Genomic DNA, 16,257 nt, shown 5'->3' on the forward strand with positions numbered 1-16,257 from the left:
TAATTTACCAATGATAATCTGAGAAGTGGAAGGAAAAATTAAATGCTGAAATAACAGAAACAGAAATTATGGATGCAATACAATCGACCAAATTGGGGAAGGCACCAGGACCTGATGGAATAACGGCTAAATTTTATAAAGTAATGGCAAAAGAAGTGGCGCCTTTCCTGAAAAAAGTGATGAATGGGATTTTAAAGGGACAAAAGATTCCTGAAACCTGGAATGAGACTAACATATCATTGATTCCAAAAGAAGAGCAGGATTTATGCAATGTTAAAAACTATCGACCTATATCATTGTTAAATAATGACTATAAGATATTTGCGAAAATATTGGCGGAGAGGCTCAAAGAATGGCTGGTTGAATTTATTGCAGAAGAACAAGCAGGATTTTTACCAAACAGACAGATTAAAGACAATTTAAGGACGGTAATAAATGCAATAGAGTACTATGATAGACATTGTGAAAAAGAAGTCGGTTTCTTTTTTGTGGATGCAGAGAAGGCATCCAATTCCAATTTAAATTAGAATTTTATGTTCGCCACAATGGAGAAGTTACAGATGGGAAAAGAGTTCATTCAAGCGGTAAGAACTATATATAAAGACCAATGTGCAGCAATTGTAGTAAATGATGAATTAACTAAGAAACTAGAAATACGGAAGGGCACAAGGCAGGGTTGCCCATTGTCTTCACTGTTGTTTGTCATGATACTGGAAATTTTATTGATGCAGATACGAGAGGATGATGCCATAAGAGGTATGAAGATTAAGGGATTTACATTTAAAGTCAGAGCCTTTGCAGTTGATGTAATGGTTATTGGAGAAGACCCAATTCAAAACATGCCAAGATTGTTGGATAAGATAAAAGAATGTGGAGATTTGGCTGGATTTTATGTTAATAAAAGAAAATCTAAGCTATTGTGCAAGAATATGGTGAAACAAAGACAAGAAGAGTTAATGGAAATTACCAATTGCGAGGTAACACATAAAGTAAAATATTTAGGAATAGAACTTACTGCTAAAAATATTGACTTATTCAGGAACAATTATGAAAAGCTATGGCAACAAATAGACAGAGACTTAATCAAATGGAATAAGTTGAATTTGTCATGGCTGGGAAGAATAGCAGCAATTAAAATGAATGTACTACCACGGATTATGTTTTTATTGCAAACAATACCAATAATAAGAGACAATAAACAATTTGATAAGTGGCAAAGGAAAATATCGGACTTTGTATGGGCAGGGAAGAAGCCTCGAGTGAAGATGAAAGTGTTATGTGATGCCAAAGAAAGAGGGGGACTACAATTACCAAATATAAGACTATACCATGAAGCAGTATGTTTGGTGTGGCTCAGGGAATGGATGTTGTTAGTGAATCTTAAACTTTTAACACTTGAAGGATGCAAGAAACTCTTTGGTTGGCATGCGTACTTATGGTATGACAAAATTAAAGCGGACTCTATGTTCCTGCATCATTACATTAGACGAAGCCTCTACACGGTCTGGCAAAAATATAAAAAATATTTGGATGAGGGTATCCCGACGTGGGTGGTGCCACTGGAAGTTATTGACCCGAGAACAATTTACAACAGAGAGGAATGTTTGTCATATAAGGAGGTGTTGAAAATGAAGCAAAATATGATTAAACTTAAAACAGGAGAAGAATTATCCTCTCGCTATGGATGGTTCCAATACAGACAGATTAAAGACTTATATGACAAGGATCGTTTAAAATAGGGATTTAAATGGAAAAACTCTGAATTGGAAGAAAGTATACTACAAGAAGGCAAGAAAAAGATTTCTAAAGTCTATAAGATTTTGTTAAAATGGTATACAGAAGACGAAACTGTTAAAGTCCAGATGGTGAAGTGGGCTATAAATTGTAATAGAGACATAACAATGGAGGCATGGGAATACTTGTGGAAAAATACATTGAAGATATCGACTTGTACCAATATTAAAGAAAATGTTTATAAGATGATATATAGATGGTACCTAACGCCGAAGAAAATAGCATATGGGAACAACAAAATGTCAGACAAGTGTTGGAAATGTAAAAACCATGAAGGTTCATTATATCATATGTGGTGGACCTGTGAGGTAGCAAAGCAGTTCTGGGGAGATATTACAGAAGTTATGACTGAAATTTTACAAATCCCAATAAATAAGAACCCAGAACTGTTGTTGCTAAATCTGAAATTAGAAGAGATTCCCAGGCAACAAAGAACTTTATTATTCTATATGACAACAGCGGCAAGAATTTTATATGCTCAGAAGTGGAAGATGCAAGAAGTACCATCTATTGAAAATTGGATACAAAAATTGCTGTACATGGCAGAAATGGATAAAATGACGAGAAAGTTCAGAGAACAGAATCCAGAAGAATTTCTTAATGATTGGGGTAAACTGAAACAGTATTTGGAAAAGAAGTGGGACGTAAAGGGACAATTATGGTTGTTAGATAACTATTAATTTTGCAGAAAGGAGGAGATACTGATCTTTACAAGAGAAGAGAGGATATAAGTTAGAAACATAATGTAACTGATAGTTTGATGTTAGGTTTTGTTCAATCTAATATATATTTATTTTACTAGTGTGTTAAGATAGTTAAGAATAGAACAGGGGATATAAGTAGTAGATTCAGACAGCGGGTTGGAAAACTGTTGGATTAAGGGGGGAGGGAAAAGGGTGGGAGAATATGGAAGTGAGGGTTTTAATTGAAAATCTGTAATATTAATTTTTACTCACCCAATAAAAAAATTTCTTCAAATCCCATAATACATTTAAGTTCCCTTAAGACCATGTTCCAAAATTTTCCAATAAAGGGACATCTCCACCAACAATGTGAAAAATTTCCTTCCTCTCCGCAGTTTTTCCAACAGTTTGGAGAGGATGAAGAAGAGAACTGAGATATTTTCTTTGGTGTTATGTATTATCTGTTAACAATTTTGTATGTTCGCAATTTAGTGACTATAAATTTTGAATTACAAATATTGGATGACCATATACATTTCCATCTTTCAGTAGAATTTTCAGTTTGACAATCTTGGAGCCAATGGTCTTGATATTTCCATGTTTTATGTTTTTGGGTGTATAATACTGTATTATATATTTTGGATATTAAACCCCTTTTGTGATTTGTAAATGGGTCTAAGAAAATCTCAAATTCAGATTTTGGAGAAGTCAATATTTTTTATAAATTAATACGGTCAGCAAGGTTTTGAAGTTTAAAATATCTGAACCATTGGACCTCCTGACTCACTTTCTTTTCTATTTCTAATCTTTCTAGCAATCTAGTATGGGATGATATATCTATTATTCTGGTTAAGTCTAGCCCATTCCAAAATTCATTAAATGATTTATCTTGTTGTAATGAGGACCAGCTTTGGTATGTAAAGGTAGAATATCTAGAAATTATTGGAACTAAGTTTTTCCTATTTTGGTCCCATATTTTCAAAATCAAAGATAGATATATGTTGTTGCGAGTTATTTTAGGTCTTTCTTTTGGGTTACCACAAATTACATTGCTGATTGTATATTGATTTAAAAGTGGGAGGAACGTTTTAGCCCAAATTGGTGGTTCTGAGTGTTTTAAAAGTTGTAATAAATTAACCAATCTAGTCGCTATATGATAAGAATAAAGATCTGGGTAGCTGAGACCTCCATTTTTACGCTTTTGACGCAGCATGTCAAAGGCTATTCTCGGTTTTTTATTTTCCCATAGATATTTATTTAATATTCCTTGCCATTGATACAGTTGTTTGCGAGATATGTCTATTGGGATGGCTCTTAATAGATAAAGTAGTTTAGGGAAGGCAAACGATTTGACTAGATGGAATCGGTCATACCATGAGAGATGTATGTTGGACCAATCCTTAAATAGTGTTTTAATTTGTTCCATTATTTTCATATGATTTAATTTAATAAATGAATTGGGGTTGATTGGAATTGTTACGCCTAAGTATTGAATTTGCTGCTTAGCTATTTGAAATTTGTAATCCTTATTGAGTTTTTTACAAGTTTTTTTATCTAGATTAATTGGGAGAAGATGAGATTTCAAGGAGTTAATCTTTAGTCCAGCTATGTTACCGAATGCAGTTAATAATTGCTGTAGATGGTTGAAGGAAGAATTTGGATTTTTAAGATATATTAACATATCATCGGCAAAAATGCTGCCTTTAAATGTGTTGGGTCCTGTGGTGATCCCTTGTATAAGCTTGCAAATTAATGCCTCTATCTGTATTATTACTTGACACTAACTCCCCCTAATTAAAGAATATAACACCCCCTCTGTTAATTAATAAAATTTTGTTCTGGTCTGAAAGGATTTAGAATCAAATAATAAATATTTTAAAAAGAACTAGTTCACTCTCCTTTCTCACTTTATAACCCAGTTAATTATAGTCTTATATTGTTATATCACTTCCTGAGTCTTGATATTGATGAGAGCTCGAAATACAGATAGGAGTATATAAAGATAGAATTTGCTGTGTAAAAATAAAGTTTTATACAGTTACTAATCTTATTCTACTCTTAAATAAGTAATATGTATTCCTAATGTTACATGCAACTTATTTATTACTTATAACTTAATGTTATATGCAACTTACTTACAACTATCTTATTGGTAATTTGTCCCCCCACCCTTCCCTCCCTGATTCCCCGATTAGTTTAAACCTGAACAACCCCTTGTACTTAACCCTAAAAGTTAATCTTAATCTAATATTAAATATAGATATATAAGTAAAAGATTAAAATAAAACCTAGATTTAAATATAACTATTTATAAAGAAGTTAGCTAGCAGCACCTCTATACTACTGTATTAAAACACACAATAGTATTTACCACCGGCAATAATGCGGTGCCGCTACCCAGAAACACTAGGAGCACGCACAGAATATCACACACACACACCCCGTTCCCCAAAATAATTTTATTTGGTTTAGTTGAAAATAAAGCAGTCTGCCACAAATCTTAAGTAGGTACACAGGGATCTTGCTTCCCTTCAGTGGCGATGATGACATCAATTGTGACAGTTTTCTCTTCTGAGAATGCCTCTCAGTCTCCATGTCGGTTTCTGCATCCAGGTCTTGTAGCAGTTTCCATCCTGACTCTTCATCCATTGCAATGAGAAATTTGCCTTTATGAAGAACTGACAGCTTTGTCAAGTTCAGCCGTCTATACTTAATACTTAAACGCCGGAGAGTTTCTGTTAACTGCCTTTAACGTTTTTCTTTTCTCAAGGATCTCTCCCAGTAGTTCTGTGTAGATTGAGACTGTTTTGTCTTCATGCTGAAAAAAGCCTTTTTTTCTTGCCACTTCTATGATTTTTTTTTTAGTATGGTAATCTGGCAATTCAACTAATATGTCTCTAGGAGAGTCTTTGACATTTTGTTTCCTCACTCCAACTCTGTAAGCTTTAGTTACAATCAGTGTTATGCCATCCTCCAAACCAGTCTGAGTCACTAGCCATGAGGCTATATAGGCAGTTAAGTCAATTTTTGTGTATATCTTTCCTCCACTCCTCTGTTTAAAATTTTTTTGTCTTGCATTTAATTCTAGTTTAAGTAATCTGTCTTGTAGTGATTCATTTATTGTTAGAAGCCTCTTTACTTCGTTACAAGCTGTTGTGCTTGTCTCCTTCACTTCTTCTGATTTTGTAGCCACTCTTTGAATTTCTAAGCGCTTACCTGAGAGTTGATAAAGAAGTGGCTTAATCGCAAGCGAGAATTGTTGTTGAATATTGATTTCTAATCTTGTCAATTTCAAATCTAGCTGTTCTGCCGTTACCAGCTGTAATAGATCAGTGGCAGGCTGCGCATCTGCCATCTTAACAGCTTAGGCGAATGGGCTCTCTTGCTGACTTTTAAATCATAGAATCATAGAGTTGGAAGGGGACATACAGACCATCTAGTCCAACCCCCTGCCCAGTGCAGGATCAGCCTAAAGCATCTCTGACAAATATTCATCCAGCCTCTTTTTGAAAACTGTCAGTGAAGGGGAGCTCACCACCTCCCTAGGCAGCTGATTCCACTTTTGAACTACTCTGACCGTGAAAAAGTTCTTCCTAATATCCAGCTGGTACCTTTGTGCATGTAATTTAAGCCCATTGTTTCAGGTCCTACCCTCTGCTGCCAACTGGAACAGCTCCCTGCCCTCCTCAATCTCCTCTTCTCCAAACTAAACATTCCCAAGGCCCTCAGTCTTTCCTCATAGGGCTCAGTCTCCAGACCCCTGACCATCCTCATCGCTCTCCTCTGCACCCTCTTGATTTTGTCCACATTCTTTTTGAGGTGAGGCCTCTAGAACTGCACACAATACTCCAGGTGCGGCCTGACCAAGGCAGTATAGAGAGGGGCTATGACCTCCTGAGATTTCGACACTATGGCCCCTTTGATACAACCCGGAATTGAATTGGCCTTTTTTGCCACCGCATCACACTGGCTGCTCATATTTAGTTTACAGTCCACTCTTACCCCAAGATCTCTTCCAGAAGTGTATCCCCCATCCAGTATTTGTGCTTCCCATTTTTGTGGCCCAGATGTAATACTGTACACTTGTCTGTTGAATTGCATCCCATTCACAGCTGCCCACTTCTCCAGAGTATTCAGGTCTTGTTGAATTTTAATTCTGTCTTCTTGGGTGTTTGCTACTCCTCCCAATTTGGTATCATCAGCAAATTTAATGAGCAGCCCTTCCACTCCTTCATCCAGATCATTGATAAAAATATTGAAAAGTATCAGGCCCAAAACCGAGCCCTGCGGCACCCCACTGGACACCTCCCTCCAATCTGATGAGACGCCGTTGACCACCACTCTTTGGGTACGGTCCTCTAACCAGTTCCCTATCCACCGAACTGTCCTATAGTCCACTCCACAGTCTTCCAGTTTGCCCATCAGAATGTCATGGGGGACCTTATCAAAAGCTTTACTGAAATCCAGATAAATCACGTCAACAGAGTTCCCCTGATCCAGTAAGCTGGTCAATCGATCAAAGAAGGAAACCAGGTTGGTCTGGCAAGATCTGTTAGGGACAAAACCATGCTGATTTCCCCAGATCACTGAGCGGTCCTTCAGATGCTTACAGATTGATCCCTTTAAAATCAGTTCTAATATCTTCCCAGCCACAAAAGTCAGACTGACCAGTCTGTAGTTTCCCGGGTCATCCTTCTTCCCTTTCTTAAAGATTGGGATAACATTCGCTCTTCTCCAATCTTGTGGCACATCCCCAGTCCTCCAGGAGGCCTTGAAGATGATGGACAGGGGTTTTGCAAGTTCTCTAGAAAGTTCTTTCAGCACTCTTGGGTGCACCCCATCCGGCCCAGGGGATTTGCATTCATCTAGTGCAGCCAGATGCCTCTCCACAACCTCTCTGTCAATGTCAACTAGCCACTCAGGTGTCCTGTCACATTTTCTACTATCTCGAGATGTACCTGAGTTCTTCAGGGAGAAAACAGAGGCAAAAAAGTCATTAAGCCTGTCTGCTTTTTCCCTGTCCTGCATCAGAGTTTCTCCATCTACTCCCAACAGCGGTCCAATTGCCTCTTTTACCTTGTGTTTGCTTCTCACATATCTGTAGAAGTTTTTCTTATTGTAGCAAGCCCTCCTGGCCAGACCCAGCTCGTACTGAGCTTTGGCCTCTCTGATGGCTGATCTGCAGGACCTAGTAACCCTCATAGAGGTCTGTCCTTCTCTCCATTTCCTGAACATTTCCTTTTTCTCCCTTTGCTTATTCTGGAGCTCTCTGTACATCCACATAAGTTTCTTGTAGCCCTTACCATGTTTCCGTCTTGCTGGGATAGTGAGGGCTTAGCTTGCAAAAGCTCATGTTTCACTCACTCCTTTCCCTTCCAGCACACTCCCCCATGGAATGACTCTCATCAAGCCTCTAAGTTCATTGAAGTTGGCCCTACGAAAATCTAACCTAAGAGTCCGGCTACGAACTTCCTTGGCCCCCCACAGCAACTGGAATTCAAGGAGGACATGGTCACTTCCCCCTAAGGTCCCCACCACCTTCACCTCATCTACTAATTCTTCCCTATTGGTTAATATCTAGTATGGCCAAGCCCCTTGTAGCTTCCTCCACCTTTTGAAAAAGGAAGTTATCGGCCAGGCAGGTCAGAAAATTGCGTGATTCATGACGCTTTGCCAAGTCTGTCTCCCAGCACACATCGGGGGAGTTGAAATGTTTTTGTCTGATTTCTCTTTTTATCAGAGTCAGATTTTCCCATAATATTTACTTATTTTACCGGTTTAAACTATGATGCTGAGGTATTTGGGGGGTTGGGGAGGACGGAGATTCTTCAGGTAACGTCCATCTTCAATGGAACCGAAGCCACGCCCCCATCTCCACCAGCAATCTGATGGATTAAAACTCCTTGTTTTCACTACCATTCTTAGTTTATTTCATGACATGATGCATTCCAAAGCCTTGGAACCATGACTGAAAAGCCAGTGTTTTACGGGCTTCTCCTGATAAGATTCAAATTGGAATATGCTTTTAAAATTGCATTATTTCTTTAAGCTGATTTTCCCCTTCACAGTGATATGTTCCCATGAGCCATATAACACAGGAGCCTGATTGCTAGAGCTACAATTTGTGTGATCTCTTCAAGAACTAGTAGCTATCACATTAATTGGTGTGATGAAATCCACAAACTACCCAGTAACGTGTTATCAGCCTTGGAACTGATCAGTCTTCTGAATGAAAGCTCTGCTCCCAAATACACAACATACGAATAATCTGTTAGTGTACTGTGGCCTAAACGGGAGGTTTATTCAAGGGCAGTTTGTATATTTACTTGAAAATAAGGCCTACTGGAATCAGTCAGTTGGATCCATCCAGCTTTTCTGCTGATGAAAAAGGAAGGAGAGGGCTCCTTTAACCACCCTAAAAGGCTGTGCCGCAGATCATGGGATATCAGTGGACAAAAACCATGTGGCATGAGAGTTGTAGAAAAGAGGAGAATTCACAAAAGTTGGGCAAAAAAGCTGGCTGGATCCAGCCTGAAGGGATGAAGGATTTTTAAAATTTATTTATTTAAGAGCATTTATTTAAGAACCCGCCTTCTGCCTTCATAAAGGCCGCCAAGGCTTCTAAGAAATTAAAACATATATAATAAAACCTGTTAAAAACACATCATTAAAACTATTAAACCAGAGCTAAAATACATACAAAAGCAACAAAACCTTGGGTAGGAAAGAGGGATTAGATTTTTATGAGCCATAATTGAAAAGTGAACTTTCCCTACTTACTCTTAACATCTCTCTGTAGAACAGCTGTCAGACTGTGGATGACAGGATACAGCAGACAGATCTCTGGACCACTGCATCAAGACACAGGTTCTTGGTCAAAATGGCTTTTATTCAGAAATCAGATCTTTTCCATATATAGGTCCATAGGACTACTTAGAAGCAAGGTAGACATCTAAGCAGCCGGAATAGAAGTTGACAGGAATGACATCATGTGAGAGATCCTTCTCTTTTAACATTCTAGTTTACTCCTTTCTGTAAACAATACTTTGGCACTCTTTCTGTGTGAGAACGTTTCGCATATTTGTGATATCACATTGAGTTCCTAGGAAGCAAGACACAGCACTGTCTAGAAATGAGCACAAGGTCATAAACACTGGAAGCAGTTACAGTCCAACAGATAAACACCTGTGAAAGCCTGAGAAAAGAATAGTTATGACACTAGCAAAATGATATTGAGCCATATTAGAATACATTGTGTTTGGCAGAAACAGAACCAACATTGGCATGGATGGGGCTCAGACATGACAACAGCAAAAATGTGGGCCAGAACTAAGTTGTTTACTTCAAGTTACTACTGATTTAACTTCTTTCCGTTTTCAGTGTGGGTTACCATACATCGAAGTGCTGTGCAAAAATAGGTATGTAGGAAGAACATTCATTCAACCAAACATGAGGTTAAGACAGCTCGGAGTAGCCAAAAAGTTTGGAGTCTTGTCTGACAACTTCAGAGGGAAGCGGATTGTTCTTATTGATGATTCTATCGTAAGAGGCAATACCATCTCACCCATAATTAAACTCTTGAGAGAATCTGGCGCTAAAGAGGTAAGTTAATGTTTCTTTTAGTTCTGAGGTGGAGACAAGATGGGATTGTTCTTGTTTCAGTTTGCAACCATTTATCAAGTATTGTGGAAGAGGAGAGGAGCAGAGAAAAAAGGAAGCGGGCACAAAACTTACCTGTTCCTTCTCTCCTACACCTAGGTGTCCACTCAGTTCTGTTCATCATCTGGGTGCTTATTCTGTTCTCTCCTCAAAAGCAAATGCAAATTCATTTAGCTCTGTTAAATGAATATGTTTGTCCCATTGTTGCAGTGACTTTGAATTCTGTGCAGGCTGCCTGTACATACAAATGAATAGTGCTGTCAAAAGAGTATCCTAATGATGTATCTTTGTTCAGGTGCACATTCGTGTGGCTTCACCTCCAATAAAATTTCCTTGTTACATGGGAATAAACATACCAACAAAAGAAGAACTCATTGCTAACAAGCCTGAATTTCATGACCTGGCTAACTACATAGGTAAAATTTTGTATTCTGTGGCTATCAAAATGTGTTTATAAAAGTGAGGCACTGCTCAAAGTATCCATTTCGATCCTGCAATTAGGGATGTGCACTTTGGGTTTCCAATTCAGGAAAAATTCCCGAATCCGGACCCAATTCGTAGAGATTTGGGGGACCCGATCCGTAGAGATTCGGGTTTCCCGAACCAAACCTTCCTGAAGCAATTTGGGTTGCTTAAGGAAGTTTCAGGACCTTTTAAAAGGGCTCCCTCCCACCACCTCACTTACCTGGGCCTTCCCGGAGGTGGTGGAGGGCGGCTGCTGCCTTCCCCGCTGCTTAGCTGGCCGCTGCCAAGGCAGCAGCGTAGGTGGCGGAGGCGCTGGTTCTGGCCTTCCCCGCCACCCAGTTGGCCACTGCGGTGGCGCAGGCGATGGAGGCACCTGCTCCGGCCTTCCCCACTGCCCAGCTGGCTGCTGCAGTGGCAGAGGTGGTGGCTGTGGCCTTCCACGGACAGGAGAGTGGGATGGGGTGAGGACGGGGGGGGGGAACTAAGTGGGGTGGTGGTGGAGGGAGCTGGGAGACAGCTTCCCCCTCACTTTGGTATGCTCCAAATCTTTATGGAGCATACCAAAGCAATTTAAATACTCAAATCCGAAGCAGCTTGCCTCATCCGTCATACTGTTCCTGGGGATCCCCTGTCCCCAGGAAGAGCTTTTGAGGAACAATTCTGGGCTACCGCATAATGGGGAGTCCAAAAAGCCCTGGTCTGCTGATGTTCATAGAATCACAGGGTTGGAAGGGACCTCCAGCGTCATCTAGTCCAAACCCTGCACAATGCAGGAAATTCACAACTATCTCCCCCCCTCACACCCCCAGTGACCTCTGCTCCATGCCCTGAAGATGTCAAAATACCATCAGGATCCCAAGCCAAATTGGACTGGGGAAAATTGTTTCCTGACCCCAAAGTGGCAATCAGCATTACCCTGGGCATGTAAGAAGGGTTTATTGCAGAATCCAACTGATTGCAGGATCCAACTGATTATTTCTAGAAATTGTTTGAGCTGCCTTTTGCTGACCACTGGTACATTCATTTGAAAAACTAGAAATTGCATATTTGTTCTTCTATGGTAGTTCTTTGATGCACTTTTAATGCATTACTTATAAAAATACTATTGATGTAATCCATAGAACATTAGTGGTAAGACAGCGGAATTTAAACACACAGTTAAGGATGTATTCAAAGCTTTGGTTATTCCTAGACATATCAAATAAAATTATACCGAGGATATTTGTTGGGTGAGGTTAAACAAAAGATAGTTACTCTCACCCTTAATTATGAGAAAGGAAGGTGTATAACTGAATAAAGTAATTTTGGAAGGAATTTTATACACTGAAGGTTAGTGTGAAAGGGGTTGTTTGGTAGTAAGAGTGTGCATACTGTTTCTGTGAGATGGCATAGTATTTCCGTTACTGAAAGCCATTTCATAGAAACATAGAGCTGGAAGGGACATACCTAGTTCAACTCCCTGCACAATGCAGGGAATTTAGAGGTAAGCCCCCCCCTCCCCACACACACACACACACACACTCCCTCCTCCAGTGACCGCTGCTCTATGCCCAGAGGAAGGCAAAAATCTCATAGGGTATTTACTGTTGCCATGGCCCACTACTATAAATTTTAGTTGGGAATTCCAGAAGTTCAGCATATTTAGGTTAACAAGTTAGGTTAACAAGTTTTCAAAATTTTACTTTAGGAAAAGTACTGGAGCTTTAAATTAATTTCTCTCTCCTCTCCCCACAGGAGCTGACAGTGTTGTCTACCTTTCGGTAGAAGGATTGGTATCATCTGTTCAAGAAAGCATCAAAGCAAAACAAGACAATAAAAACAACATAAAGACCAGCAAGTTCCACACCGGGAAAGTCGGCCATTGCATAGCTTGTCTTGTCGGAGAATATCCTGTAGAACTTGAGTGGTGAATGTTCTGAATGCAGACACTACTGAATTTAAAGATTGGACTTAAGAAATGTATTGCACCCCAAATCAAGCAGTGAATTGCTACCAAGCAGTTATCAAACCACTCATATTTAGTTAAAACATTGTTAAGTTTGACATGAACCATACTAGAACTTAAAATAATGCAGTGTGATATTAGTGCCGTTACTTTTGGAGCTCATCATAAATCTTTTGATTCCTTACTAGCCTAACTTTGCGGGATGGGAAAACATAAAGAGTTGTTCATAACATTGGTTAATTAAGAACTACATTCTGAGAAAGATCATAAGACTATTAAGCCATCTCAAATTATGAAAGAGAGTGTGTCAAATTTGTTTTTTTATGATTACCAGATTCTGGAGTTAAAGTACTTTCCTAGCTATTTTTATCTAGCTGTGAGTTTTGTTTTGCAGAATGAAAATTGTGCGCCTACATTTTGGCTTCCATAACTACAGGACCTTATAGTCAAAGTCTTTGTTATAACTTGCTTCCGAAGAGACAATATTTTTATACAATGTGATGCTGAGACCTAGAGACTCAGGGAAATACTAAACCAAATTTCTAATACCTTCAAGTGTGGCAAATAATATCTTCAAGTGCTTTCAAGTTGTCAAGGGATAAACACACTGATAAGCATTTTGAGTACTATGATTTAGACGTTGTATTAAGTTTTTGTTATGTTTTATCTCGAATGCTTACTGAAGATTAGACTGAGTGAATGTTTTTATTACGTTTAAACCTTCAAAGAAGACTCAAAACGTTGAAAACCTCAACATGCAAACATTGCAGCAGAGTATTTTAACAAATGTATTGAGCTTAATTTTAAATATACATGTTTTACTGCCTTGCCCAATATTCTGTGGCTTTTTAAAAATGTGGTATATGTTTGTCTATAAATAAATGAAGTTGAAATAACTCTTTTGTAGTTATAAAATAACGCTGCCCATGTGTTTGAATTAGAATTTCAAGTAAACTATCTAAGCAACTGGATGTTGAAAAAAACAGTAGTAGCTTTCCCAAATAGTTGGAGTTCCTTTATATCATAGAGATCTTGCCTATTGCTTAACACTCCCTGTAAAGGAAGTTCCTGTATCAGGCACTGTGAAGAGAAAAAACATGGGAATCCAGTGCTGGGACAGTTGAGGCCATCACTGACACATGGAAGCAGGGGGATGTTCCAGATGTTATACCAAACCACAGATCAATGCTATGGGAAGGCATCCTGTTTTCATACACTCCCAGTTCCCCCTTCCTGCTTATTTTTATGCTCAGAATCAACCAATCTTAACATGAAACCATAGTTTGACCAGTTTGGTGTAGTGGTTAAGAGCAGTAGGACTCTAATCTGGAGAGCCAGGTTTGATTCCCTACTCCTCCGCTTGAAGCCAGGTGGGTGACCTTGGGTCAGTCACAGCTTTTCCAGAGCTCTCTCAGCCCCACCCACCCCACAGAGTGATTATCGTGAGGATAACATATTTTGTAAACCACTCGGAGTTGGATGTTAAATTGTCCTGAAGGGTGGTATATAAATTGAATATTATCATCGTCATCATAGTTTTCTCAGCTTTAACAGTGAACAATGGTTTGCTCTAAACTGGAAGTCATCAGCTCTGGCTTCATGAGAAGGGGAACACATAATGTCATCCCCTGGTTTAAGGTTATATCTGAACTATACAGATCTGAACTTCACTGGTTACAAGGAAGTAGATAGCATGGAGATTCATTTTTTCACCCTAGAATTTGTACTGATGTAGAGGAGCATATTAAAAAAAAAACCTCTTATTTCTTCATAACAAAAATGCAGCCAGAAAGGGTGGAGGGAGGGAAAGAGGAATCAATATATTTGTTGTTACCAACAGAAATTAAACTTCAGTGTGACCCCCAAAAAAGGTTTCTGAGGATTGGCTCATGTAGCCAGAATGAGTTGGCCTGTTTTGAAGTTGATTCTTGGGAATAGGATTGCCTACAGATCTCCCAGATTTACAGCTGATCTCCAGAGATAAGTTCTCCTGGAAAAAACGGCTGCTTTGAAAGGTGGACTCTTACGGTACTATACACCACTGAGTTCCCTCCCTAGGCTCCACCCCCCCCCAAAACTCCAGGAATTACCTAATCCAGAATTTGCAATCCTAACAGGGAGTTGCACATAGCAAGCACAGGTGCTCGAGTGGTGTGTGTCTAGTGAAAGCATTTACTGTTGGACCATACTATTTCTTCTCCATGAAATCATGTGTGTGAGGACAAGAAAGTATAAAGAGACAAGACACTCTTAAAGTGTGGACTGGCTCTCAGTTAAAAGAAATTCACTGTAAATTCTGCCTACTGTTTGCTGTGAATAAAACCAGCTGCCAATACCAGCAAATCACTGTTGCTCAAATGAGAATCGTTGTTCCTCCTACGCCCATTTATTTTTTTATTACAGAATAATGTTGTTACACATTGTACGCATGCAAACAGGAAAACAGTAAACAAAACAGAATCAGAAAAACAAAATAAGGTAAATTCATTAAAAAATCATTAAAAGCAAATGAAAGAAACTATCCTGGACTTTGAGACACTGAGAGATCTCGGTCTTTTGGTGCTACACCTCTGAAGATGCCAGCCACAGCTGCTGGCGAAACGTCAGGAACTACAATGCCAAGACCACGGCAATACAGCCCGGAAAACCCACAACAACTATCCTGGACTTTATTGTTCAAAAATATAATTAACAATCAGGTTTTTACTTACAATATTTGAATGCTTTTGAGTTAAACCGATTTGTATTTCCACTTGGAATATTATGCAAGGCAGTGTAACAGTTACACTGTTCAAACATCATGGCATAATTCTTGACCTTCCATAAAACCTTAAAATGCAAATTGAGAATTTTGGAGAAATGAAAAGATTCACTGGAAAAACAACAATGGTAGGAAAAGTTGAAGACAGAAGGAAAAGAGGAAGACCCAAAACAAGATGGCTTGACTCAATGAAGGTCTTCAGTTTGCAAGACTTGAGCAAGGCTGTTAATGATAGAATGTTCTGTTCATTAATTTATAGGGTTGCCATAAGTTGGAAGCAACATAACACACGCCTGGAAATCCCATTACTGTATGCAATATATGCATTCAATTTGGATTTGCTGGTAATACTTTGAGCATATTGACACATGCAGCACAGGTAAATGTTGAAGGAATGAAACCTTGTTACTCAGAGATGTGGTGGAAGAGAGTGCCCTCAAGTCATAGCTAACTTGTGATTCTTGGTGAGGTATTCATGACAAGAAACTAACAGAGATGGTTTGCCATTGCCTGGCTCTCCAACTGTGTTAGTTGGAGGTCTCCCATCCAATTACTAACCAAGACTGCTTAGTTTCTGAGATCTGATGGGATCAGGCTCATTTGGGCTATCCAGGTAAGGGCACTCATGGATGGCAGAATAACTATACAGAAATATGCCTAAAACAGAATCTTCTACATATTACAGATAATACATTAAGCTCTCAGAGGAAGTGAATCTTAGAAATGCAACTACATGATCATTTAAGTAAATTGACCCCGTAAGAGTCTAGTGCATATGGGTGTGCATAAGCAATTCTTGAATAAAAATATACTTATTTGCTAAGATTGGGGTCCCCTCTTTGCTTTCAGTTCATAAAATCAGCAAAGTCAATCTTACTTGACCCCCCCTCGAAGTTTCCTTATCCAACACAAGTTCATCTTTGCAAACAGGGGATACGGTAGGAGCTCAT

The 16,257-nt window shown here is 39.1% G+C and overlaps 1 protein-coding gene across 1 annotated transcript in view; it reads left to right on the plus strand.

Moving 5' to 3' along the window:
- PPAT (phosphoribosyl pyrophosphate amidotransferase) overlaps positions 1–13,442 on the plus strand; it is an 81,976-nt gene extending 68,534 nt beyond the window's left edge. The window contains exons 9-11 of the mRNA XM_054989587.1: positions 9,858–10,079; positions 10,432–10,552; positions 12,336–13,442. Of these exons, the coding sequence (XP_054845562.1) occupies positions 9,858–10,079; positions 10,432–10,552; positions 12,336–12,511 (519 nt within the window). The 3' untranslated portion in view covers positions 12,512–13,442. The remainder of the gene's footprint in view (positions 1–9,857; positions 10,080–10,431; positions 10,553–12,335) is intronic.
- The last annotated feature ends 2,815 nt before the right edge of the window (positions 13,443–16,257 follow it).

Source organism: Eublepharis macularius, chromosome 10, assembly GCF_028583425.1.
Source record: "Eublepharis macularius isolate TG4126 chromosome 10, MPM_Emac_v1.0, whole genome shotgun sequence".
NCBI lineage: Eukaryota > Metazoa > Chordata > Lepidosauria > Squamata > Eublepharidae > Eublepharis > Eublepharis macularius.